Source organism: Silurus aristotelis (assembly GCF_946808225.1).
Source record: "Silurus aristotelis genome assembly, chromosome: 4".
Classification (NCBI taxonomy): Eukaryota; Metazoa; Chordata; class Actinopteri; order Siluriformes; family Siluridae; genus Silurus; species Silurus aristotelis.
Window position 1 is genome coordinate 35288093 of NC_139577.1, and position 25274 is coordinate 35313366.

At 36.9% G+C, this 25274-nt stretch overlaps 1 protein-coding gene across 1 annotated transcript; it reads right to left on the minus strand.

Moving 5' to 3' along the window:
• Positions 1 to 541: 541 nt before the first annotated feature.
• arhgef38 (Rho guanine nucleotide exchange factor (GEF) 38) lies at positions 542 to 24954 on the minus strand. Its single transcript, XM_083538925.1, has 14 exons — positions 24529 to 24954; positions 17707 to 17882; positions 17452 to 17569; positions 17070 to 17217; positions 16936 to 16953; positions 16582 to 16781; positions 16298 to 16431; positions 4419 to 4523; positions 4198 to 4320; positions 3809 to 4105; positions 3504 to 3638; positions 3153 to 3357; positions 2695 to 2894; positions 542 to 2270 (listed from the first exon to the last, which is right to left on the minus strand). The coding sequence occupies exons 1-14, from the start codon at positions 24746 to 24748 to the stop codon at positions 2088 to 2090; spliced, it is 2262 nt and encodes a 753-aa protein (XP_083395051.1). The 5' UTR covers positions 24749 to 24954; the 3' UTR covers positions 542 to 2087.
• Between the last annotated feature and the right edge of the window lie 320 nt (positions 24955 to 25274).

A 25274-nucleotide genomic window follows, 5' to 3' on the forward strand; every position in this document is an offset into this window, starting at 1 on the left:
TGTATATGTGTGTGTGTGTGTGTGTGTGTGTATGTATGTGTATGGTGTGTATGAGTGATGTGTGTGTGGGTGTGTGTGTGTGTGTGTGTGTGTGTGGGTGTGTGTGTGTGTGTGTGTGTGTGTGTGTGTGTGTGTGGTGTGTATGAGTGGTGTGTGTGTGTGTGTGTGTGTGTGTGTGTGTGTGTATGAGTGGTGTGTGTGGGTGTGTGTGTGTATATGAGTGGTGTGTGTGTGTATATGAGTGGTGTGTGTGTGTATGTGTGTGTGTGTATATGAGTGGTGTGTGTGTGTGTGTGTGTGTGTGTATGTGTATGGTGTGTATGAGTGGTGTATGTGTATGGTGTGTATAAATGGTGTGTGTGTGTGTGTGTGTGTGTGTGTGTGTGTGTGTGTGTGTGTGTGTGTGTGTGTGTGTGGTGTGGGGGGCTGTCTGTGCCTTGTTTGTCGTAAAGCTGCAGCACTGACCCACTTGTACTTTTAATAAACATCGTTAATAAACCAACAGGAAATGTTGGTCTAATGTCATGAAGAACGCAGATCATCAGGTTTAAAATAGATTTATTATTCATTCTCATAGTAAAATCTGACATATAATCTGTTATAAAACTATTCTTCTGCATTTCTATAATCATATACGTTCTGTAAATATATAGTTAAACATAGATCTATATATTAAAGGATTTGTACTCTTGGTTCTAAACTTCATCAGTGAAACAAAACACTGCACACAGACGTGTAGATCAAAGTGCGAAGTGTGTGCAACCCTTAGTGCGGGCTCGGCCTTCATTACACCACATGGCTAATCAGTACTTATTCTTAAAAATAAAAAAAGTGTCAGTGTTGACTAATAACAGGGATTGTGTTCCAAACTGCACCCTTGATAACTTCCCCTTATATCACCTCTGCTACAACTGTGCACTCTTAACACCATCAGTCCAATGTATGTGTCCTACACTACACCTCCTAGATACTTTATAGTGTGTATAGACTATCATTGGTCCACTGTGGGTGTGTCCCAAACCACACACCTTAGACACTGGTGTGTCTGTATAGACCTCTTCAGTCAACTGGGTGTGTCCCAAATCACACAGACTTCATCAGTCCACTGCTGGTGTGTCCCAAACTTTACAACCCAGACACTTTATAGTATGTATAGACTTCATCATTGGTCCACTGTGGGTGTGTCCCAAACCACACACCTTAGACACTCTCTGGTGTGTGTATAGACCTCTTCAGTCAACTGGGTGTGTCCCAAATCACACAGATTTCATCAGTCCATTGCTGGTGTGTCCCAAACTTTACAACCAATACACTATATAGTGTGTATAGACTTCATCATTTGTCCACTGTGGGTGTGTCCCAAACCACACAATTTACACACTATAGTGTGCATAGACCACATCAGTCCAATGTGATAGTGTCCTAAACCACAGTGCATATAGACCTCATCATTGGTCCACTATAGGCGTATTCCAACCCACACATTCTAAGTATTATATAGTGTGCATAGACGTCATCAGACCACTGCTGGTGTGTCCCAAACTTTACAACCCAGACACTTTATATTGTGTATAGACTTCATCATCAGTCCACTGTGGGTGTGTCCCAAACTTTACAACATAGATACTATATTGTGTTTATAGACCTCATTATCAGTCAACTGTGGACGTGTTCCAAATCACATCATAAACACTATATAATGTGCACTGACCTCATCTTTGGTCCATTGTCTGTGTGTATAGACCTAATCAGTCTACTGTGGGTGTGTCCCAAACCACACAAACAAAGCACTACAGTTCAGATAGACCTAACATCATCATTCCTCCACCGTGTGTGTGTCCCAAACCACACTACCTAGACACTATATAGTGCACATAGATTTCTTTGTTAGTCTGTTTTGGGTGTGTATTAAAACACACAATCAAGAAACTATAGGCCACCACTATGTAGTTGGACACATTCAGGTGAACTCATCAGTATTTTATCCCTTCTTCTCTTAGACACTGGAGCTGATGAAGTAAGACATTAAATGGGAAAATAAGTGAGAGTGTGATATTGGAACACAGCCTGGGTGTGATGTCACACCCTCAGGCGTAGGACATCTTGCCGAGGTAGTTAGCGGGGACGTAGCCCCTCTGGCCATTGGATTCAGCGAGCCACCAGTCTTTGTTTCCACCGTGGTCGGAGAACTGTAGGATGCGGACTGGCTGGTACTCCTGCAGACTGAGCTCCTGCTCGCAGCGTGCCACGAATGAATACACCGCGTAGAACTGAAAACATGCACACACACAACATACATGTTACTGAGTGTGTGATCTGAGAACAGTGCTGTTATAGCAATGCAAACTCTTTACAGTCACATACATTACTTTACTTTCATTTTTCTTATAACCACTCCAAGAACTTTTTGTTGTCAAACCATGAGAACTTGGAGGTCTTTTCATAAACAAACCTTTAAACTTTAATGTCCCCATGAAGGTTAACATCCTCACAAGGAAACTGACTTGCCCAACAGCCAATAGTGTTTGAGCCAGTTAGAGCCACACCCCCTTCCAATTTAACAAACCTGACCTGAGATTAACAAGCTACTACTGTAAAGCAAGGGCAGGACCACCAGGGCAGGACATAAGACTAGAGACATCTTTAAAATGTTTCCATAACACATTGGTATTGAAACATCTAACCGTGACTTACATGTTGCTCCTGGTCCTCTGTGCTCGCTGTTTCCCCCTGCTGGCTGGACGGAGTGGACGGCCTGTAGCTGGAGTGACTGCCCCTCCCGTTGCCTGACACAAATAAACTGAGATTGTCGAAATCATCAGTGCGCTCGCCGTGAACGTCTCGCTGAGGGTTATAGGACTTAAGGAACGTGGAGTACACGTAGCCCTGTGTGCCTACACACACACACACACAACACACACATTAATTAATTATTTACGTTTTGCCACAGAATTATTACTCATGCTTGAACTGTGCACTGTCTACTTTGACCTCCCTGGCCTTCCATTCTTCACACCTGACCTCATTTGTCTTCCGCTTTACTTAACTTCCTGATCTTTTACTTTTACAGATATATCTTTATTGAAGGGGCTGTTTAGAAGGTTGGTGTGTTTGAATAAAATTCTCAAAGGCACACAAACGGGCATACTCACTCCCGGTGTCGACAAACCAGCGGCTGGTGCTGCCAAATGGGTCGTAGTCCTCTAGTAAGGCGACCAGTTCCCCCTGCAGGAGCGTGACATCCTGATCCTGAGTGGCATTACACTTCCTCTTCAGCTCATACAGACGATCAGAAGGATACTGAGAGATCAGCCTGGACCTCACAGAGTCCGCCTGGGGCTGCACACACTCCACTGCCTTAACACAAACACACACATTGGTTAGAAAGCTTGGTTTGTAAACACCTGTACTCCCCAAAACCACCATCCTTCTAAGGTACTTCAGTGTGTAGTGGAGAAAGGAAGTGCACAGTGCATAACTTAAAACACAACCCTGAACCTTACCATGTTCTTCTTATCTCGTTTCTCAAAGCTGACTTTTCTCTCCATCAGTCTCTGTGAGTTCTCTCTGAAGAATGTCAGGTTGCTGATATCCTCCATGATGCTGCTCTGTACCTCACTGATGTTCGACAGAGGAGCCTGAACACAACACAACACGGTGAAGGGTTGACTTACTGTTAGCACTGTGTGAAGTTAGTTAGCTCCTATAGCAGCCATAAACTCTGAGCCAGTAACACCTGATATTTAAGTATAAGTCGTGTCTAAGCCAATTAGAACCAATTGGAATGAGACAAGAGCACGAGCCTTACAGGAAGTTGGTGTACGGGTGGTTTGGCCCCCTCGGTCAGTTCCTTAATCAGCTTGATGAGACTGAGCAGGCAGTTGGTGAGGAGGGTCTGGGCAGCATGGTTAAAGCGCTGCAGGTCGACGGTGAGCTGATCGTTTAGCGCCTGATAGTCACGCTGGGCATGAAGCTGCTCATCACTGCCTGAGGAACACGAGTCCAGCAGTTTATCGTAACGCTTCTGGATCAGCTTCTGAGGGGACAAGAACATGGCCTGCAGACAGGACAAAGGGGACAGCACTAGACGCTCCAACCGCTCCACCTGAGAGGTGCAGAACATTCCCATGTCAATGTCTAAAGTTTAACATCATAGCTGTGATGTTTGGCAATAATCTTATTATTATCTGCTCTTACCAGGCGTCTATAGGGGTCATGTCCGTTCCTCCTGTGCTGATAGCCATTAGTGTCGATTTTATCAGGATCCTTCATAATGGCCTCCAAATCCTCCACATCCTGCACCTCCACCACGGCCATTTCCTATCATTCCACCACAACAGAAAAAAACCTGATGAACAACATACTCTAACCACCCTATCACTCATTAGGGTAGTGTGTGTGTGTGTGTGTGTGGGTACCTGTGCATAGAGCAGGTAGACGTTGAGGTTTTTGACCAGCTGTCTGACAGCTTTCTCCAAATTACGGAAGACTTTCTCCTCCCTATCAAAAGCTTCATCACGCACCTGATGAGACAGAGAGAGAAAGAGAGAGAGAGAGAGAGAGATGGAACATTTCTCATACCAGGTTTTTCCCTCAAATCACGTAGTACAGGAGTGGACTGAGACTGAGACTCATATAGTATAGTACAGTAAAGTATTGTGTAGTGTAGTGTAGTATAATATTGCAGTAAAGTGAAGTATAGTGTAGTATAATACTGCAGTGTAGTGTAGTGTAGTATAATAATGCAGTAAAGTGTAGTGTAGTATAATAATGCAGTAAAGTGTAGTATAGTATAATAATGCAGTAAAGTGTAGTATAGTATAGAGTAGTATAATAATGCAGTAAAGTGTAGTGTAGTATAATAATGCAGTAAAGTGTTGTATAGTATAGTGTAGTATAATAATGCAGTAAAGTGTAGTGAAGTATAATAATGCAGTGTAGTGTAGTGTAGTATAATAATGCAGTAAAGTGTAGTGTAGTATAATAATGCAGTAAAGTGTAGTGTAGTATAATAATGCAGTAAAGTGTAGTATAGTATAGTGTAGTATAATAATGCAGTAAAGTGTAGTGTAGTATAATAATGCAGTAAAGTGTTGTATAGTATAGTGTAGTATAATAATGCAGTAAAGTGTAGTGAAGTATAATAATGCAGTGTAGTGTAGTGTAGTATAATAATGCAGTAAAGTGTAGTGTAGTATAATAATGCAGTAAAGTGTAGTGTAGTATAATAATGCAGTAAAGTGTAGTATAGTATAATAATGCAGTAAAGTGTAGTATAGTATAATAATGCAGTAAAGTGTAGTGTAGTATAATAATGCAGTAAAGAGTAGTGTAGTATAATAATGCAGTAAAGTGTAGTATAGTATAATAATGCAGTAAAGTGTAGTGTAGTATAATAATGCAGTAAAGAGTAGTGTAGTATAATAATGCAGTAAAGTGTAGTATAGTATAGTGTAGTATAATAATGCAGTAAAGAGTAGTGTAGTATAATAATGCAGTAAAGTGTAGTATAGTATAGTGTAGTATAATAATGCAGTAAAGTGTAGTGTAGTATAATAATGCAGTGTAGTGTAGTGTAGTATAATAATGCAGTAAAGTGTAGTATAGTATAGTGTAGTATAATAATGCAGTAAAGTGTAGTGAAGTATAATAATGCAGTAAAGTGTAGTATAGTATAGTGTAGTATAATAATGCAGTAAAGGGTAGTGAAGTATAATAATGCAGTGTAGTGTAGTGTAGTATAATAATGCAGTAAAGTGTAGTATAGTATAGTGTAGTATAATAATGCAGTAAAGTGTAGTGAAGTATAATAATGCAGTGTAGTGTAGTGTAGTATAATAATGCAGTAAAGTGTAGTATAGTATAGTGTAGTATAATAATGCAGTAAAGTGTAGTGAAGTATAATAATGCAGTAAAGTGTAGTATAGTATAGTGTAGTATAATAATGCAGTAAAGTGTAGTGAAGTATAATAATGCAGTAAAGTGTAGTATAGTATAATAATGCAGTAAAGTGTAGTGTAGTATAATAATGCAGTAAAGTGTAGTATAGTATAATAATGCAGTAAAGTGTAGTATAGTATAGTGTAGTATAATAATGCAGTAAAGTGTAGTGTAGTATAATAATGCAGTAAAGTGTAGTATAGTATAGTGTAGTATAATAATACAGTAAAGTGTAGTGTAGTATAATAATGCAGTAAAGTGTAGTATAGTATAGTGTAGTATAATAATGCAGTAAAGTGTAGTGTAGTATAATAATGCAGTAAAGTGTAGTGTAGTATAATAATGCAGTAAAGTGTAGTGTAGTATAATAATGCAGTAAAGTGTAGTATAGTATAGTGTAGTATAATAATGCAGTAAAGTGTAGTGTAGTATAGTGTAGTATAATAATGCAGTAAAGTGTAGTGTAGTATAATAATGCAGTAAAGTGTAGTGTAGTATAATAATGCAGTAAAGTGTAGTATAGTATAGTGTAGTATAATAATGCAGTAAAGTGTAGTGTAGTATAATAATGCAGTAAAGTGTAGTATAGTATAGTGTAGTATATTAATGCAGTAAAGTGTAGTGTAGTATAGTGTAGTATAATAATGCAGTGTAGTGTAGTGTAGTATAATAATGCAGTAAAATGTAGTGTAGTATAATAATGCAGTAAAGTGTAGTATAGTATAATAATGCAGTAAAGTGTAGTATAGTATAGTGTAGTATAATAATGCAGTAAAGTGTAGTGAAGTATAATAATGCAGTAAAGTGTAGTATAGTATAGTGTAGTATAATAATGCAGTAAAGTGTAGTGAAGTATAATAATGCAGTAAAGTGTAGTATAGTATAATAATGCAGTAAAGTGTAGTGTAGTATAATAATGCAGTAAAGTGTAGTATAGTATAATAATGCAGTAAAGTGTAGTATAGTATAATAATGCAGTAAAGTGTAGTATAGTATAGTGTAGTATAATAATGCAGTAAAGTGTAGTGTAGTATAATAATGCAGTAAAGTGTAGTATAGTATAGTGTAGTATAATAATACAGTAAAGTGTAGTGTAGTATAATAATGCAGTAAAGTGTAGTATAGTATAGTGTAGTATAATAATGCAGTAAAGTGTAGTGTAGTATAATAATGCAGTAAAGTGTAGTGTAGTATAATAATGCAGTAAAGTGTAGTGTAGTATAATAATGCAGTAAAGTGTAGTATAGTATAGTGTAGTATAATAATGCAGTAAAGTGTAGTGTAGTATAGTGTAGTATAATAATGCAGTAAAGTGTAGTGTAGTATAATAATGCAGTAAAGTGTAGTGTAGTATAATAATGCAGTAAAGTGTAGTATAGTATAGTGTAGTATAATAATGCAGTAAAGTGTAGTGTAGTATAATAATGCAGTAAAGTGTAGTATAGTATAGTGTAGTATATTAATGCAGTAAAGTGTAGTGTAGTATAGTGTAGTATAATAATGCAGTGTAGTGTAGTGTAGTATAATAATGCAGTAAAATGTAGTGTAGTATAATAATGCAGTAAAGTGTAGTATAGTATAATAATGCAGTAAAGTGTAGTATAGTATAGTGTAGTATAATAATGCAGTAAAGTGTAGTGTAGTATAATAAATCAGTAAAGTGTAGTATAGTATAGTGTAGTATAATAATACAGTAAAGTGTAGTGTAGTATAATAATGCAGTAAAGTGTAGTATAGTATAGTGTAGTATAATAATGCAGTAAAGTGTAGTGTAGTATAATAATGCAGTAAAGTGTAGTGTAGTATAATAATGCAGTAAAGTGTAGTGTAGTATAATAATGCAGTAAAGTGTAGTATAGTATAGTGTAGTATAATAATGCAGTAAAGTGTAGTGTAGTATAATAATGCAGTAAAGTGTAGTATAGTATAGTGTAGTATAATAATACAGTAAAGTGTAGTGTAGTATAATAATGCAGTAAAGTGTAGTATAGTATAGTGTAGTATAATAATGCAGTAAAGTGTAGTGTAGTATAATAATGCAGTAAAGTGTAGTGTAGTATAATAATGCAGTAAAGTGTAGTGTAGTATAATAATGCAGTAAAGTGTAGTATAGTATAGTGTAGTATAATAATGCAGTAAAGTGTAGTGTAGTATAGTGTAGTATAATAATGCAGTAAAGTGTAGTGTAGTATAATAATGCAGTAAAGTGTAGTATAGTATAGTGTAGTATAATAATGCAGTAAAGTGTAGTGTAGTATAATAATGCAGTAAAGTGTAGTATAGTATAGTGTAGTATATTAATGCAGTAAAGTGTAGTGTAGTATAGTGTAGTATAATAATGCAGTAAAGTGTAGTGTAGTATAATAATGCAGTAAAGTGTAGTGTAGTATAATAATGCAGTAAAGTGTAGTATAGTATAATAATGCAGTAAAGTGTAGTATAGTATAGTGTAGTATAATAATGCAGTAAAGTGTAGTGTAGTATAATAATGCAGTAATGTGTAGTGTAGTATAATAATGCAGTAAAGTGTAGTATAGTATAATAATGCAGTAAAGTGTAGTATAGTATAGTGTAGTATAATAATGCAGTAAAGTGTAGTGTAGTATAATAATGCAGTAAAGTGTAGTATAGTATAGTGTAGTATAATAATGCAGTAAAGTGTAGTGTAGTATAATAATGCAGTAAAGTGTAGTGTAGTATAATAATGCAGTAAAGTGTAGTGTAGTATAATAATGCAGTAAAGTGTAGTATAGTATAGTGTAGTATAATAATGCAGTAAAGTGTAGTGTAGTATAATAATGCAGTAAAGTGTAGTATAGTATAGTGTAGTATAATAATGCAGTAAAGTGTAGTGTAGTATAATAATGCAGTAAAGTGTAGTGTAGTATAATAATGCAGTAAAGTGTAGTGTAGTATAATAATGCAGTAAAGTGTAGTATAGTATAGTGTAGTATAATAATGCAGTAAAGTGTAGTGTAGTATAATAATGCAGTAAAGTGTAGTGTAGTATAATAATGCAGTAAAGTGTAGTATAGTATAGTGTAGTATAATAATGCAGTAAAGTGTAGTGTAGTATAATAATGCAGTGTAGTGTAGTGTAGTATAATAATGTAGTAAAGTGTAGTGTAGTATAATAATGCAGTAAAGTGTAGTATAGTATAATAATGCAGTAAAGTGTAGTATAGTATAGTGTAGTATAATAATGCAGTAAAGTGTAGTGTAGTATAATAATGCAGTAAAGTGTAGTATAGTATAGTGTAGTATAATAATGCAGTAAAGTGTAGTGTAGTATAATAATGCAGTAAAGTGTAGTGTAGTATAATAATGCAGTAAAGTGTAGTGTAGTATAATAATGCAGTAAAGTGTAGTATAGTATAGTGTAGTATAATAATGCAGTAAAGTGTAGTGTAGTATAATAATGCAGTAAAGTGTAGTATAGTATAGTGTAGTATAATAATGCAGTAAAGTGTAGTGTAGTATAATAATGCAGTAAAGTGTAGTGTAGTATAATAATGCAGTAAAGTGTAGTATAGTATAGTGTAGTATAATAATGCAGTAAAGTGTAGTGTAGTATAATAATGCAGTAAAGTGTAGTGTAGTATAATAATGCAGTAAAGTGTAGTATAGTATAGTGTAGTATAATAATGCAGTAAAGTGTAGTGTAGTATAATAATGCAGTGTAGTGTAGTGTAGTATAATAATGTAGTAAAGTGTAGTGTAGTATAATAATGCAGTAAAGTGTAGTGTAGTGTAGTATAATAATTCAGTGTAGTGTAGTATAGTGTATAATAATTCAGTGTAGTATAGTGTAGTATAATAATGCAGTGTAATGTAGTATAATAATGCAGTAAAGTGTAGTGTAGTATAATAATGCAGTGTAGTGTAGTGTAGTATAATAATGTAGTAAAGTATAGTGTAGTATAATAATGCAGTAAAGTGTAGTGTAGTATAATAATTCAGTGTAGTGTAGTGTAGTATGATAATTCAGTGTAGTATAGTGTAGTATAATAATGCAGTGTAATGTAGTATAATAATGCAGTAAAGTGTAGTGTAGTATAATAATGCAGTAAAGTGTAGTGTAGTATAATAATGCAGTAAAGTGTAGTGTAGTATAATTAAGCAGTGTAGTGTAGTATAATAATTCAGTGTAGTGTAGCGTAGTATAATAATGCAGTGTAGTGTAGTGTAGTATAATAATGCAGTGTAGTGTAGTGTAGTATAATAATGCAGTAAAGTGTAGTGTAGTATAATAATGCAGTAAAGTGTAGTATAGTATAGTGTAGTATAATAATGCAGTAAAGTGTAGTGTATTATAATAATCCAGTAAAGTGTAGTATAGTATAGTGTAGTATAATAATGCAGTAAAGTGTAGTGTAGTATAATAATGCAGTGTAGTGTAGTGTAGTATAATAATGTAGTAAAGTGTAGTGTAGTATAATAATGCAGTAAAGTGTAGTGTAGTGTAGTATAATAATTCAGTGTAGTGTAGTATAGTGTAGTATAATAATTCAGTGTAGTATAGTGTAGTATAATAATGCAGTGTAATGTAGTATAATAATGCAGTAAAGTGTAGTGTAGTATAATAATGCAGTGTAGTGTAGTGTAGTATAATAATGCAGTGTAGTGTAGTGTAGTATAATGTAGTAAAGTATAGTGTAGTATAATTATGCAGTAAAGTGTAGTGTAGTATAATAATTCAGTGTAGTGTAGTATAGTGTAGTATAATAATTCAGTGTAGTATAATAATGCAGTGTAATGTAGTATAATAATGCAGTAAAGTGTAGTGTAGTATAATAATGCAGTAAAGTGTAGTGTAGTATAATAATGCAGTAAAGTGTAGTGTAGTATAATTAAGCAGTGTAGTGTAGTATAATAATTCAGTGTAGTGTAGCGTAGTATAATAATGCAGTGTAGTGTAGCGTAGTATAATAATGCAGTGTAGTGTAGTGTAGTATAATAATGCAGTGTAGTGTAGCGTAGTATAATAATGCAGTGTAGTGTAGCGTAGTATAATAATGCAGTGTAGTGTAGTGTAGTTTAATAATGCAGTGTAGTGTAGTGTAGTATAATAATGCAGTAAAGTGTAGTATAATATAGTGTAGTATAATAATGCAGTAAAGTGTAGTGTAGTATAATAATGCAGTAAAGTGTAGTGTAGTATAATAATGCAGTAAAGTGTAGTATAGTATAATAATGCAGTAAAGTGTAGTATAGTATAGTGTAGTATAATAATGCAGTAAAGTGTAGTATAATATAGTGTAGTATAATAATGCAGTAAAGTGTAGTGTAGTATAATAATGCAGTAAAGTGTAGTGTAGTATAATAATGCAGTAAAGTGTAGTATAGTATAGTGTAGTATAATAATGCAGTAAAGTGTAGTGTAGTATAATAATGCAGTAAAGTGTAGTGTAGTATAATAATGCAGTAAAGTGTAGTATAGTATAGTGTAGTATAATAATGCAGTAAAGTGTAGTGTAGTATAATAATGCAGTGTAGTGTAGTGTAGTATAATAATGTAGTAAAGTGTAGTGTAGTATAATAATGCAGTAAAGTGTAATGTAGTGTAGTATAATAATTCAGTGTAGTGTAGTATAGTGTATAATAATTCAGTGTAGTATAGTGTAGTATAATAATGCAGTGTAATGTAGTATAATAATGCAGTAAAGTGTAGTGTAGTATAATAATGCAGTGTAGTGTAGTGTAGTATAATAATGCAGTGTAGTGTAGTGTAGTATAATAATGTAGTAAAGTATAGTGTAGTATAATAATGCAGTAAAGTGTAGTGTAGTATAATAATTCAGTGTAGTGTAGTATGATAATTCAGTGTAGTATAGTGTAGTATAATAATGCAGTGTAATGTAGTATAATAATGCAGTAAAGTGTAGTGTAGTATAATAATGCAGTAAAGTGTAGTGTAGTATAATAATGCAGTAAAGTGTAGTGTAGTATAATTAAGCAGTGTAGTGTAGTATAATAATTCAGTGTAGTGTAGCGTAGTATAATAATGCAGTGTAGTGTAGTGTAGTATAATAATGCAGTGTAGTGTAGTGTAGTATAATAATGCAGTAAAGTGTAGTGTAGTATAATAATGCAGTAAAGTGTAGTGTATTATAATAATGCAGTGTAGTGTAGTGTAGTATAATAATGTAGTAAAGTGTAATGTAGTATAATAATGCAGTAAAGTGTAGTGTAGTGTAGTATAATAATTCAGTGTAGTGTAGTATAGTGTAGTATAATAATTCAGTGTAGTATAGTGTAGTATAATAATGCAGTGTAATGTAGTATAATAATGCAGTAAAGTGTAGTGTAGTATAATAATGCAGTGTAGTGTAGTGTAGTATAATAATGCAGTGTAGTGTAGTGTAGTATAATGTAGTAAAGTATAGTGTAGTATAATTATGCAGTAAAGTGTAGTGTAGTATAATAATTCAGTGTAGTGTAGTATAGTGTAGTATAATAATTCAGTGTAGTATAGTGTAGTATAATAATGCAGTGTCATGTAGTATAATAATGCAGTAAAGTGTAGTGTAGTATAATAATGCAGTAAAGTGTAGTGTAGTATAATAATGCAGTAAAGTGTAGTGTACTATAATTAAGCAGTGTAGTGTAGTATAATAATTCAGTGTAGTGTAGCGTAGTATAATAATGCAGTGTAGTGTAGCGTAGTATAATAATGCAGTGTAGTGTAGTGTAGTATAATAATGCAGTGTAGTGTAGCGTAGTATAATAATGCAGTGTAGTGTATTGTAGTATAATAATGCAGTGTAGTGTAGTGTAGTATAATAATGCAGTAAAGTGTAGTGTAGTATATTAATGCAGTAAAGTGTAGTATAGTATAGTGTAGTATAATAATGCAGTAAAGTGTAGTGTAGTATAATAATCCAGTAAAGTGTAGTATAGTATAGTGTAGTATAATAATGCAGTAAAGTGTAGTGTAGTATAATAATGCAGTGTAGTGTAGTATAATAATGTAGTATAGTGTAGTGTAGTATAATAATGCAGTAAAGTGTAGTGTAGTATAATAATGCAGTAAAGTGTAGTATAGTATAGTGTAGTATAATAATGCAGTAAAGTGTAGTGAAGTATAATAATGTAGTATAGTGTAGTGTAGTATAATAATGCAGTAAAGTGTAGTGTAGTATAATAATGCAGTAAAGTGTAGTATAGTACAGTGTAGTATAATAATGCAGTAAAGTGTAGTGTAGTGTAGTATAATAATTCAGTGTAGTGTAGTATAGTGTAGTATAATAATTCAGTGTAGTATAGTGTAGTATAATAATGCAGTGTAATGTAGTATAATAATGCAGAAAAGTGTAGCGTAGTATAATAATGCAGTAAAGTGTAGTGTAGTATAATAATGCAGTGTAGTGTAGCGTAGTATAATAATGCAGTAAAGTGTAGTGTAGTATAATAATGCAGTGTAGTGTAGCATTGTATAATAATGCAGTGTAGTGTAGTATAGTATAATAATGCAGTGTAGTGTGGTGTAGTATAATAATGCAGTAAAGTGTAGTGTAGTATAATAATTCAGTGTAGTGTAGTGTAGTATAATAATGCAGTGTAGTGTAGTGTAGTATAATAATGCAGTGTAGTGTAGTATAATAATGCAGTAAAGTGTAGTGTAGTATAATAATGCAGTAAAGTGTAGTGTAGTATAATTAAGCAGTGTAGTGTAGTGTAGTGTAATAATTCAGTTTAGTGTAGCGTAGTATAATAATGCTGTGTAGTGTAGCGTAGTATTATAATGCAGTGTAGTGTAGTATAGTATAATAATGCAGTGTAGTGTAGTGTAGTATAATAATGCAGTGTAGTGTAGTATAATAATGCAGTAAAGTGTAGTGTAGTATAATAATTCAGTGTAGTGTAGTGTAGTGTAGTGTAGTATAATAATGCAGTAAAGTGTAGTGTAGTATAATAATGCAGTAAAGTGTAGTGTAGTATAATAATGCAGTAAAGTGTAGTGTAGTTTAATAATGCAGTAAAGTGTAGTGTAGTATAATAATTCAGTGTAGTGTAGTGTAGTATAATAATGCAGTGTAGTGTAGTGTAGTATAATAATGCAGTAAAGTGTAGTGTAGTATAATATTTTAGTGTAGTGTAGTATAATAATTCAGTGTAGTGTAGTGTAGTATAATAATGCAGTGTATTGTAGCGTAGTATAATAATGCAGTGTAGTGTAGTATAGTATAATAATTCAGTGTAGTGTAGTGTAGTATATTAATGCAGTGTAGTGTAGTATAATAATGCAGTAAAGTGTAGTGTAGTATAATAATTCAGTGTAGTGTAGTGTAGTGTAGTGTAGTATAATAATGCAGTGTAGTGTAGTATAATAATGCAGTAAAGTGTAGTGTAGTATAATAATGCAGTAAAGTGTAGTGTAGTATAATTAAGCAGTGTAGTGTAGTGTAATAATTCAGTTTAGTGTAGCGTAGTATAATAATGCTGTGTAGTGTAGCGTAGTATTATAATGCAGTGTAGTGTAGTATAGTATAATAATGCAGTGTAGTGTAGTGTAGTATAATAATGCAGTGTAGTGTAGTATAATAATGCAGTAAAGTGTAGTGTAGTATAATAATTCAGTGTAGTGTAGTGTAGTGTAGTGTAGTATAATAATGCAGTAAAGTGTAGTGTAGTATAATAATGCAGTAAAGTGTAGTGTAGTATAATAATGCAGTAAAGTGTAGTGTAGTATAATAATGCAGTAAAGTGTAGTGTAGTATAATAATTCAGTGTAGTGTAGTGTAGTATAATAATGCAGTGTAGTGTAGTGTAGTATAATAATGCAGTAAAGTGTAGTGTAGTATAATATTTTAGTGTAGTGTAGTATAATAATTCAGTGTAGTGTAGTGTAGTATAATAATGCAGTGTATTGTAGCGTAGTATAATAATGCAGTGTAGTGTAGTATAGTATAATAATTCAGTGTAGTGTAGTGTAGTATATTAATGCAGTGTAGTGTAGTATAATAATGCAGTAAAGTGTAGTGTAGTATAATAATTCAGTGTAGTGTAGTGTAGTGTAGTGTAGTATAATAATGCAGTAAAGTGTAGTGTAGTATAATAATGCAGTAAAGTGTAGTGTAGTATAATAATTCAGTGTAGTGTAGTGTAGTATAATAATGCAGTGTAGTGTAGTGTAGTATAATAATGCAGTCAAGTGTAGTGTAGTATAATATTTTAGTGTAGTGTAGTATAATAATTCAGTGTAGTGTAGTGTAGTATAATAATGCAGTGTATTGTAGCGTAGTATAGTAATGCAGTGTAGTGTAGTGTAGTATAATAATGCAGTGTAGTGTAGTGTAGTATAATAATGCAGTGTAGTGTAGTATAATAATGCAGTAAAGTGTAGTGTAGTATAATAATGCAGTAAAGTGTAGTGTAGTATAATAATGCAGTGTAGTGTAGTGTAGTATAATAATGCAGTGTAGTGTAGTGTAGTATAATAATGTAGTAAAGTATAGTGTAGTATAATAATGCAGTAAAGTGTAGTGTAGTATAATAATTCAGTGTAGTGTAGTATAATAATTCAGTGTAGTGTAGCGTAGTATAATAATGCAGTGTAATGTAGCGTAGTATAGTAATGCAGTGTAGTGTAGTGTAGTATAATAATGCAGTGTAGTGTAGTATATTAATGCAGTGTGGTGTAGTGTAGTATAATAATGCAGTAAAGTGTAGTGTAGTATAATAATGCAGTAAAGTGTAGTGTAGTATAATAATTCAGTGTAGTGTACTGTAGTGTAGTATAATTTTGCAGTAAAGTGTAGTGTAGTATAATAATTCAGTGTAGTGTAGTGTAGTGTAGTGTAGTATAATAATGCAGTAAAGTGTAGTGTAGTATAATAATGCAGTAAAGTGTAGTGTTATATAATAATTCAGTGTAGTATAATAATGCAGTGCAGTGTAGTATAATAATGCAGTAAAGTGTAGTGTAGTATAATAATGCAGTAAAGTGTAGTGTAGTATAATAATTCAGTAAAGTGTAGTGTAGTATAATAATGCAGTGTAGTGTAGTATAATAATGCAGTGTAGTGTAGTGTAGTATCATAATGCAGTGTAGTGTAGTGTAGTATAATAATGCAGTGTAGTGTAGTGTAGTACAATAATGCAGTGTAGTGTAGTGTAGTATAATAATGCAGTGTAGTGTAGTATAATAATGCAGTGTAGTGTAGTATAATAATGCAGTGTAGTGTAGTGTAATAATGCAGTGTAGTGTAGTGTAGTATAATAATGCAGTGTAGTGTAGTGTAGTATAATAGTGTAGTGTAGTGTAGTGTAGTGTAGTGTAATAATGCAGTGTAGTGTAGTGTAGTATAATAATTCAGTGCAGTGAAGTGTAGTGTAGCGTGTGATGCACGAGTACCTGCGGTTCCACTCCGGTGAGTATCTTGAAGTAGCCGGTGATGCGGTCGGATTTCTTCCTGATGGAGTGAATGTTGAGTTTGTTCAGTTTTCCCTTCAGTGTTCCTTCATCATCACTCCTCTTATACTTCATAACTGAAAGCACAAAACCACACTGATCACATGACCAACACACACACACACTTTTACCACGCCTACCATGAAACACACACGTTAACACACATGCTGCTGTTGCTATGGTTACATCTGCATTTCCCCCTGACTACATGAACCCTTAGCCCTCACCAATGTCCTTCCTCCTCTTGAACTCATTGATGTTGGCGTTGATGATTTTTGCTGTCGTTAGCGCTTCCTGTAACGGCTGGTTGTCAGGGTGATCGAGGGGCGTGGCCAGCTGTAGCTCACCCAGTAGGAGCGGGTATTTCATGACACGCTGCACTGGTTTAATGAGTAAAGACCCCATGTCCAGGAGGTTAGATTTCCCTCTTTGAAACAACACACACACACACACACACACACACACACACACACACACACACACACACACACACACACAGTGAGGATGAAGGAAAGTTTACACTCTAAACATTAATTGTTTCCACAGCAAGAAAAAATATGTGGTGAAAGTAAAGTACTCACTCTTGGTCATAAATCAGCCTGTAAAAAGGAAAATGAAAAACATATATGATTTAGATCTATAATCATACAGCTGCCTTTGTGTGTGTGTGTGTGTGTGTGTGTGTGTGTGTGTGTGTGTGTGTGTTACAGCGTACTTGAGTGCAGATATACAGGTCCTGAAGTGCACTTGTGCGTCCTCATGCATGTCGTAGCTCTTTAACAGAGCGCTGGCCTCATCGTGGTGGTAACAGTAAATCTTATACACATCCTCCAGTGCACCCTTTGCCTGGATAAACACCTCCCCTACACACACACACACACACACACACACACACACACACACACACACACACACACACACACACACAGTTCAGTGTTAATTGTTAAAGTTTCCCTGTAAAACACACAGATGGAATGTTGGATAATTAAATGAAATACATCTTTGTACTTCTGTTAATCTTTTTTTTGTGTATATGTGTGTATATAATTAGTATTTATGTGTTTGTGTGTGTGTGTGTGTGTGTGTGTGTGTGTTACCTATGAGCTGTGTTTCTGGATCAGGTTCTGCTGTGGCCTCCTGCAATCTGTGCAGAAGCTCAGCTGATACAGCACTAACAGACTCCATGTTGGTAAAGAGACGGTCCACATCCACCACCTAAACCCACACACACACACACACACACACACACACACACACACACACACACACACACACACGCGTACACACACACGATTAACGTGACACTGCAGATGTTTTCTCTTCCAGTCCAGGTGTGTGAGCAGTGGCCGTACCTGTGTGTTGCGTAGAGGTGTCAGCACTTCCCTGATGCACAGATCCAGGTCTCTCAGGTAGTCCTCTTCCGTCCTGACCAGCTCCTCTATGACCTTTGACCTTTTTACCATCTTTCTGTGACGGATCTCCTCACGCTCCAGTAAGGGGGAGGGGAGCTCATGGGGTGCCAGTTTTCCTACAGCAATGGAACGAGAGGTGGTGTTAGTACAATCCCACCACCTTTAACTTTCCTGTTTCTCTCTCTATTCTGTACATAGAGTGTTTTTCTAGCAAGGTTTTGGAAACCTTTAAGGGGCTTTCATGAGCACACTTTCACACTTTCACCTGGAGTCACTGGAATATTCCCTGATCGAAGAAGGTTAGTGATTTTACAAAGCTCACAACTGGCCAATCAGAACAAGCTCCACCCCCTAAGTAAATTGGCTCGAGTTATTCTGGTGGAAGCATGAAAACTCCCAAAAGATCAGAAGATGACTGTGGATACAGGTGAAACCATGTGGAAACCATGAAAGGGTGAGCAGATGATGAGATGAGGGGATAAAGAAATGAAAGGGTGAGCAGATGATGAGATGAGGGGATAAAGAAATGAAAGGGTGAGCAGATGACTGGAAACGAGCCTAAATGAACAAGTTTGAAAGAAATTAAAGGATGAAGGGATGATGAGACCAACTTCAATCTAAAACCAACCTCGTTCCAAAACCAAACTGATTCTTTCAGTAGAAGAAGTGCAGACTCAGGAGTTTGAGAGTGTAACAGAGAAGTGTGTGATGCTACAGGCCACAGAGAAGAATATCTCAGAGCTGTGTGTTACACTTCTGCTTTCTACTGCTGAGGTGAAGGGGTGTTTCTCACACACACACTTTGCATGCAGGTAAGGGAGGAGTGTGTGTTGGGAAGTGTGATGGTGCTGTGCTTCCTCTTATACCACACACACACACACACACACACACACACACACACACACACACACACACACACGGAGGGTATCAGATTACTAATGATGCAATGCTTCTCCATACAAGTTCCTGCTACGGGAAACACCTGAGCAAGTGTATGAAGGGGTCCTGCTGTTCCTATGAAAGTGGTCTCGCTCGTTTATAAAGAGTGAGCGGAACTTCACACGTTACAGATCACGTTACAGGGTTAGAGACTGCGAGACAGACACAGAGCTCTGAGTGAGATGTCTCGTCTCGTTCTCACCACCAATACTTTCTGATTCCCACTTCAAAAAACACTCAAATGTGGGGGAAAAGTAAACACAGTACATCACACACACACACACACACACACACACATACACACGCACCCAAGCACACACACACACACACACACACACACACACACACACACACACACACACACACACACACACACACACACACACACACACACACACAGCTATAACGTTGAAACTGGCTTTGTGAGTGTGAGTGATGAAAGATGTGTGTTGATGTGGGAATTGCTGTTCTTTTCTTTGCTACGACTTTAATGTGTTTTACACTGCTTTTGTCAAACACACACACACACACACACACACACACACACACACACACACACACACACACACACACACATGCACACACACACACACACACACACACACACACACACATGCACACAGATGTCCAACACTATAGTGTGTTTTTGTGTGTTTTAAACACAGAAATCTCTTATATTGCCTGAGCACAAGATTGCTATGTGCTTTTTTTTAAACATCCCATTCCACATGTAGTCTCCATGTGCTGTTATAATGAGCTCCACTTTTCTGGGAAGATGTTTCACTACATTTTGTGGAGATTTGTGTGCGATCCATTCAGCTTGAAGGGTGTTAGTAAAGTCAGGTACTGATGGAGATGAGGTGTGGAGGACTGGGGTGTTAAGTAGGGTTGATGTCAGAGACGAGGCATATGAAAGGTGGGGTAGATGCACCACAGTGTGTGTTACATGTCTAAATTAAACACAAAGCCACTGATTCTTTGTTTACACTAAACTCTGGAATGAGATCTGGATCAGAGCTGAAGCGCTGATGATTCCTCCTTACTCACATTCTTCTATCCTTATTTCTAAAGCTCTCCTTTACCACCTCAGTCTCGTTTCCTCAAATGGATCCATCCTACATTCAGTATGTTCTCCTCAATACGCTTTCCTGGAAGTTTATCCTTTACCACAAAGTGCTGAACTGTTTGGTGAAATGTGTTTGTGTAGCATGTGTGGAAGGAGTCTTCAGTCTCAGTGCTTTGTAACAGTCAGAGGTGAAGTGTTATCTGTTCCACATCTTCAGGACATCTAATGGTTTCTCAATGACGTGATGTAAGACGCTGCTTTGAGACAGGTGAAGGAACGAGTGTTTGTTTAGAGCTGCCATAACATAAGTGACAAGAGGAACTGTCTTTACTGATGTTCCACAACTGTAAATGTAGCTGTAAAGGGATAAAACCTACACATGTGCAGTTGTCAGGTACAGAGTGAAGAGCAGCTGGTAAAAGCCTGAGTCATGAACTGAAATGTTTTTTCCTCAGAAATCCTGAAAATTAAGTCAAGTGGATGAAGGTCACATGGTGATGATGAATGTTGATTTTCTGGCACTAATAGCTCACCCAGGGCAGCGAGTCTGACTGGTTCTGTCAAGAACTCTGTTCAGGAACCTGCAGTTCCTCATTCAGATGACATAATGCTGCTCACTTCCGAATAATGGACGATGTGTGATCTACAAGTGCGAATTAGTGATGCGTGAGTACACTGCTGCATCTGTCCCAACCCTAGTTAGCTTTTTCCACTCTCTTTATTTAGAATGTTGCATCCAACACTTCCTGTATTCAAACCAGGAATCATGAGTTTTATTTGGATCCTGTAATCATGTTGCAGTAATAAGTAGCATTTGTGTCCTGTCCTTTCTCTGTAATCCGCATATTAGGTATCATTATTGTCCTTTCTGTTAAACATGAGCGCTGTGAGACGCGAGACTTCTAGAGATGTGTTAATCAGGTGTGACAGGGAACTGGTGTGAGTGATTAAGGACATGTGACAGTCATGTCCCCAGGAATCCTGTCCCTTTCTTCTTCCTGGACCGTCCTGATTCATCCCGATCTCCTACCTCTGGATGGAGTTCTCTAGGTTTGGAGACATTTTACATTTATGAATGTAACATGTTTATCAGTAATTGATTGATTTCTGTGAAGCTGCTGCCATGTTCCTGACACATGATCTCATCAAACTAATTCCATTTAAAAATATGATGTCATCAAACAGAACAGTGTGGTCACATCCTGAAAGCTGAAGAGCTCAGTATAATCTGTCCAGTAGAACCTGTGAGAAACCTGTAGGATCTGTGGGTGATGTGTAGTTTATCTCCTGTAGGATCTGTGGGTGATGTGTAGTTTATCTCCTGCAGGATCTGTATGTGATGTGTATTTTATCTCCTGCAGGATCTGTGGGTGATGTGTAGTTTATCTCCTGCAGGATCTGTGGGTGATGTGTATTTTATCTCCTGTAGGATCTGTGGGTGATGTGTAGTTTATCTCCTGCAGGATCTGTGGGTGATGTGTAGTTTATCTCCTGCAGGATCTGTGGGTGATGTGTAGTTTATCTCCTGCAGGATCTGTATGTGATGTGTAGTTTATCTCCTGCAGGATCTGTATGTGATGTGTAGTTTATCTCCTGCAGGATCTGTGGGTGATGTGTAGTTTATCTCCTGCAGGATCTGTGGGTGATGTGTAGTTTATCTCCTGCAGGATCTGTGGGTGATGTGTAGTTTATCTCCTGCAGGATCTGTGGGTGATGTGTAGTTTATCTCCTGTAGGATCTGTGGGTGATGTGTAGTTTATCTCCTGTAGGATCTGTGGGTGATGTGTAGTTTATCTCCTGCAGGATCTGTATGTGATGTGTAGTTTATCTCCTGCAGGATCTGTGGGTGATGTGTAGTTTATCTCCTGCAGGATCTGTGGGTGATGTGTAGTTTATCTCCTGTAGGATCTGTGGGTGATGTGTAGTTTATCTCCTGTAGGATCTGTGGGTGATGTGTAGTTTATCTCCTGCAGGATCTGTATGTGATGTGTAGTTTATCTCCTGCAGGATCTGTGGGTGATGTGTAGTTTATCTCCTGCAGGATCTGTGGGTGATGTGTAGTTTATCTCCTGCAGGATCTGTGGGTGATGTGTAGTTTATCTCCTGCAGGATCTGTGGGTGATGTGTAGTTTATCTCCTGCAGGATCTGTGGGTGATGTGTAGTTTATCTCCTGCAGGATCTGTGGGTGATGTGTAGTTTATCTCCTGCAGGATCTGTGGGTGATGTGTAGTTTATCTCCTGCAGGATCTGTGGGTGATGTGTAGTTTATCTCCTGCAGGATCTGTGGGTGATGTGTAGTTTATCTCCAGCAGGATCTGTATGTGATGTGTAGTTTATCTCCTGCAGGATCTGTGGGTGATGTGTAGTTTATTTCCTGTAGGATCTGTGGGTGATGTGTAGTTTATCTCCTGCAGGATCTGTGGGTGATGTGTAGTTTATCTCCTGCAGGATCTGTGGGTGATGTGTAGTTTATCTCCTGCAGGATCTGTGGGTGATGTGTAGTTTATCTCCTGCAGGATCTGTGGGTGATGTGTAGTTTATCTCCTGCAGGATCTGTGGGTGATGTGTAGTTTATCTCCTGCAGGATCTGTGGGTGATGTGTAGTTTATCTCCTGCAGGATCTGTATGTGATGTGTAGTTTATCTCCTGCAGGATCTGTGGGTGATGTGTAGTTTATCTCCTGTAGGATCTGTGGGTGATGTGTAGTTTATCTCCTGCAGGATCTGTATGTGATGTGTAGTTTATCTCCTGCAGGATCTGTGGGTGATGTGTAGTTTATCTCCTGCAGGATCTGTGGGTGATGTGTAGTTTATCTCCTGCAGGATCTGTGGGTGATGTGTAGTTTATCTCCTGCAGGATCTGTATGTGATGTGTAGTTTATCTCCTGCAGGATCTGTGGGTGATGTGTAGTTTATCTCCTGCAGGATCTGTGGGTGATGTGTAGTTTATCTCCTGCAGGATCTGTGGGTGATGTGTAGTTTATCTCCTGCAGGATCTGTGGGTGATGTGTAGTTTATCTCCTGTAGTTGAATCTTGTTTAATTCTTTAAAAAATACTTAATAATGAATGATTGGTTCCTGAAGGGGTGTTAATTTAGATGGTTCGTTCCAGATGATCTGTAATGGTTCCTGATGGTTTATATGACTTTAATTCTATCTATAAATGAAGCATGGAGGAAGAACCAAACATCTGATAAAACCATCAAGCTGAAGTTCATGAAGGTGTTTAATGTGATGGAAACCAATTAGAGACCAAAAATTTTCCTGAAGGTTAATATAATAAGGTATGTAATGACAGGCCTTTACTCTGTGACACTGACACTGTTAATTTTTCATTGTGTGTGAGTGTGTGTGTGTGTGTGTGTGTGTGTGTGTGTGTGTGTGTGTACATTGTGACATTTTTTCAAAAGTATTTCACATAGTTTATGTCTGTCTTATTAATGGCTAATTGTTTCCACAATAAACCAGAAAAACCTGCAGTTCAAGACTACATTCCACACACACACACACACACACACACACACACACACACACACACACACACACACACACACACACACACACACACACGGGAATTCTAAGATTTCTTTCGCTTTGAGACACAATTAACACACACACACACACACACACACACACACACACACACACACACACACACACACAACACACACACACACAGAAAGTAGCAGGGCCGGTTTGGCAGTAGTGCTAATGTCAGCTGGTATTTCTGTAACTTGACACATTGAATTTAACATGAATTGATGCTAACACACACACACACACACACACACACACACACACACACACACACACACACACACACACAGTAGATATGATGTGTGTGATGTGATCACACAGTGATGTGATGATGTGGAGTTGCTCTGTAATCTCATTATAGTTTTTATCCTTTTAGAGTTACAGCAGCCAGTGAGTTCCTGTCCTCAAAATAATGTCAAGAACAAAAAACTGACACTGGAGACTCCTTCCAAACATCTATGTCCTTACAGAAATCTTCAGCATATATAATGACTACACACGTTTTTATGTAGCAGAGTGTAGTGCTGTACACGTGCCTGTGAAAGAGGCGTTACTATGGAAACCATAACATGTCAGAGCGAAAGCATTATTATAAACCTGCACCAATGTCTGAGCTGCTGTTACAGAGAACTAATCACCACCTCCTGACCAATCAGAATCGAGTATATAAATAAACCTAAGAGGAATAATAACAGCTCTCTCGTTATTCTTTCTGTCTGTCTTTCTTTCTTTCTGTCTGTCTTTCTTTCTTTCTTTCTTTCTTTCTTTCTTTCTTTCTTTCTTTCTTTCTTTCTTTCTTTCTTTCTTTCTTTCTTTCTGTGTCCCCCCCTCCCTCTCTCTCTCTGTCTTGTTTACAGGGACTTTGTTCTGTGGCTGTGTCCTGCTTTGCATATGTGACTTCAGTCCTGTGGGAGAAGCTCTTGGTAACAACGCAGCAGGTGCTTAGCATCAGCACAAACCCACACAGCTCACCTTTCACTCCATGCTCTCCTGGAATTTTACACGTTTCTGCTTTTTACAGACATAAGAGGTAAAATAGTGGATCAGTACAAGTCACTGTACATGTCCTGACTATTCAGCACGAGTCGTTCTCTGATCAAACACACCGAAGCCCTGCAGATATCATTATAGGAAACCTGGTGTAAAAAAAGGAACTGCACAATCAGAGGTCAAAGGTGACCCATTACTACAGTAAGAAGGCAGAGGAAGGAAAGGGTTACCTTTGAGTTTGGCGCTGTACTCAGTTTTATCGGACTGACTCCGGCGCACCAACGTGTTGATACTGACATCTCCTTTACCAAAGTCATCGTCCACGATCGTGTCGGTTCTCCTCCTCTCCAGGTACCTGAGGAAGGGCCTTCTCTTAATCCTTCTGTCCTTCTCTTTCTTCTCCTCTTTTTCATTTTCTCTCTCATTCACTTCACATTCCTTGGGATCCATTCCTTGGTCGACTCCCCCTCCCCCAAATAAAAGGGGGAGCGAGTGAGAGAGAGAGAGAGAGAAAGAGAGAGAGGAGAGGAACAGGTGCAGCTCTCTCACAGAGCTACTGTGTACACTGACTCTCTTTGCGCACCGCTGGCTCCGCCCACTCTGACTTACCTGGCTCAGGAGAAACCACAAACCCACGCCCACTTTCCACCTGCTCACTGCATGGATACAGAGAGAGAGAGAGAGAGAGAGAGAGAGAGAGAGAGAGAGAGAGAGAGAGAGAGGTAATATCGATTTCTCTCTCTCCTCTCTCTCTCTCTCTCTCTCTCTCTCTCTCTCTCTCTCTCTCTCTCTCTCTCACTTAGTTACTTTCTCACTGCCAGACCAAATGAAAAAGACAAAAAGAAAGAGAAGAATTTGTAGAAAGGTGGAGAGAGAGAAAAAGGGAACGACTGTAAGAGAAAAGGGACAAAGAGAGACAGAGAAAGATAGAAAGGGGGAGGGAGAGAGAGAGAGAGAGAGAGAGAGAGAGAAAGGG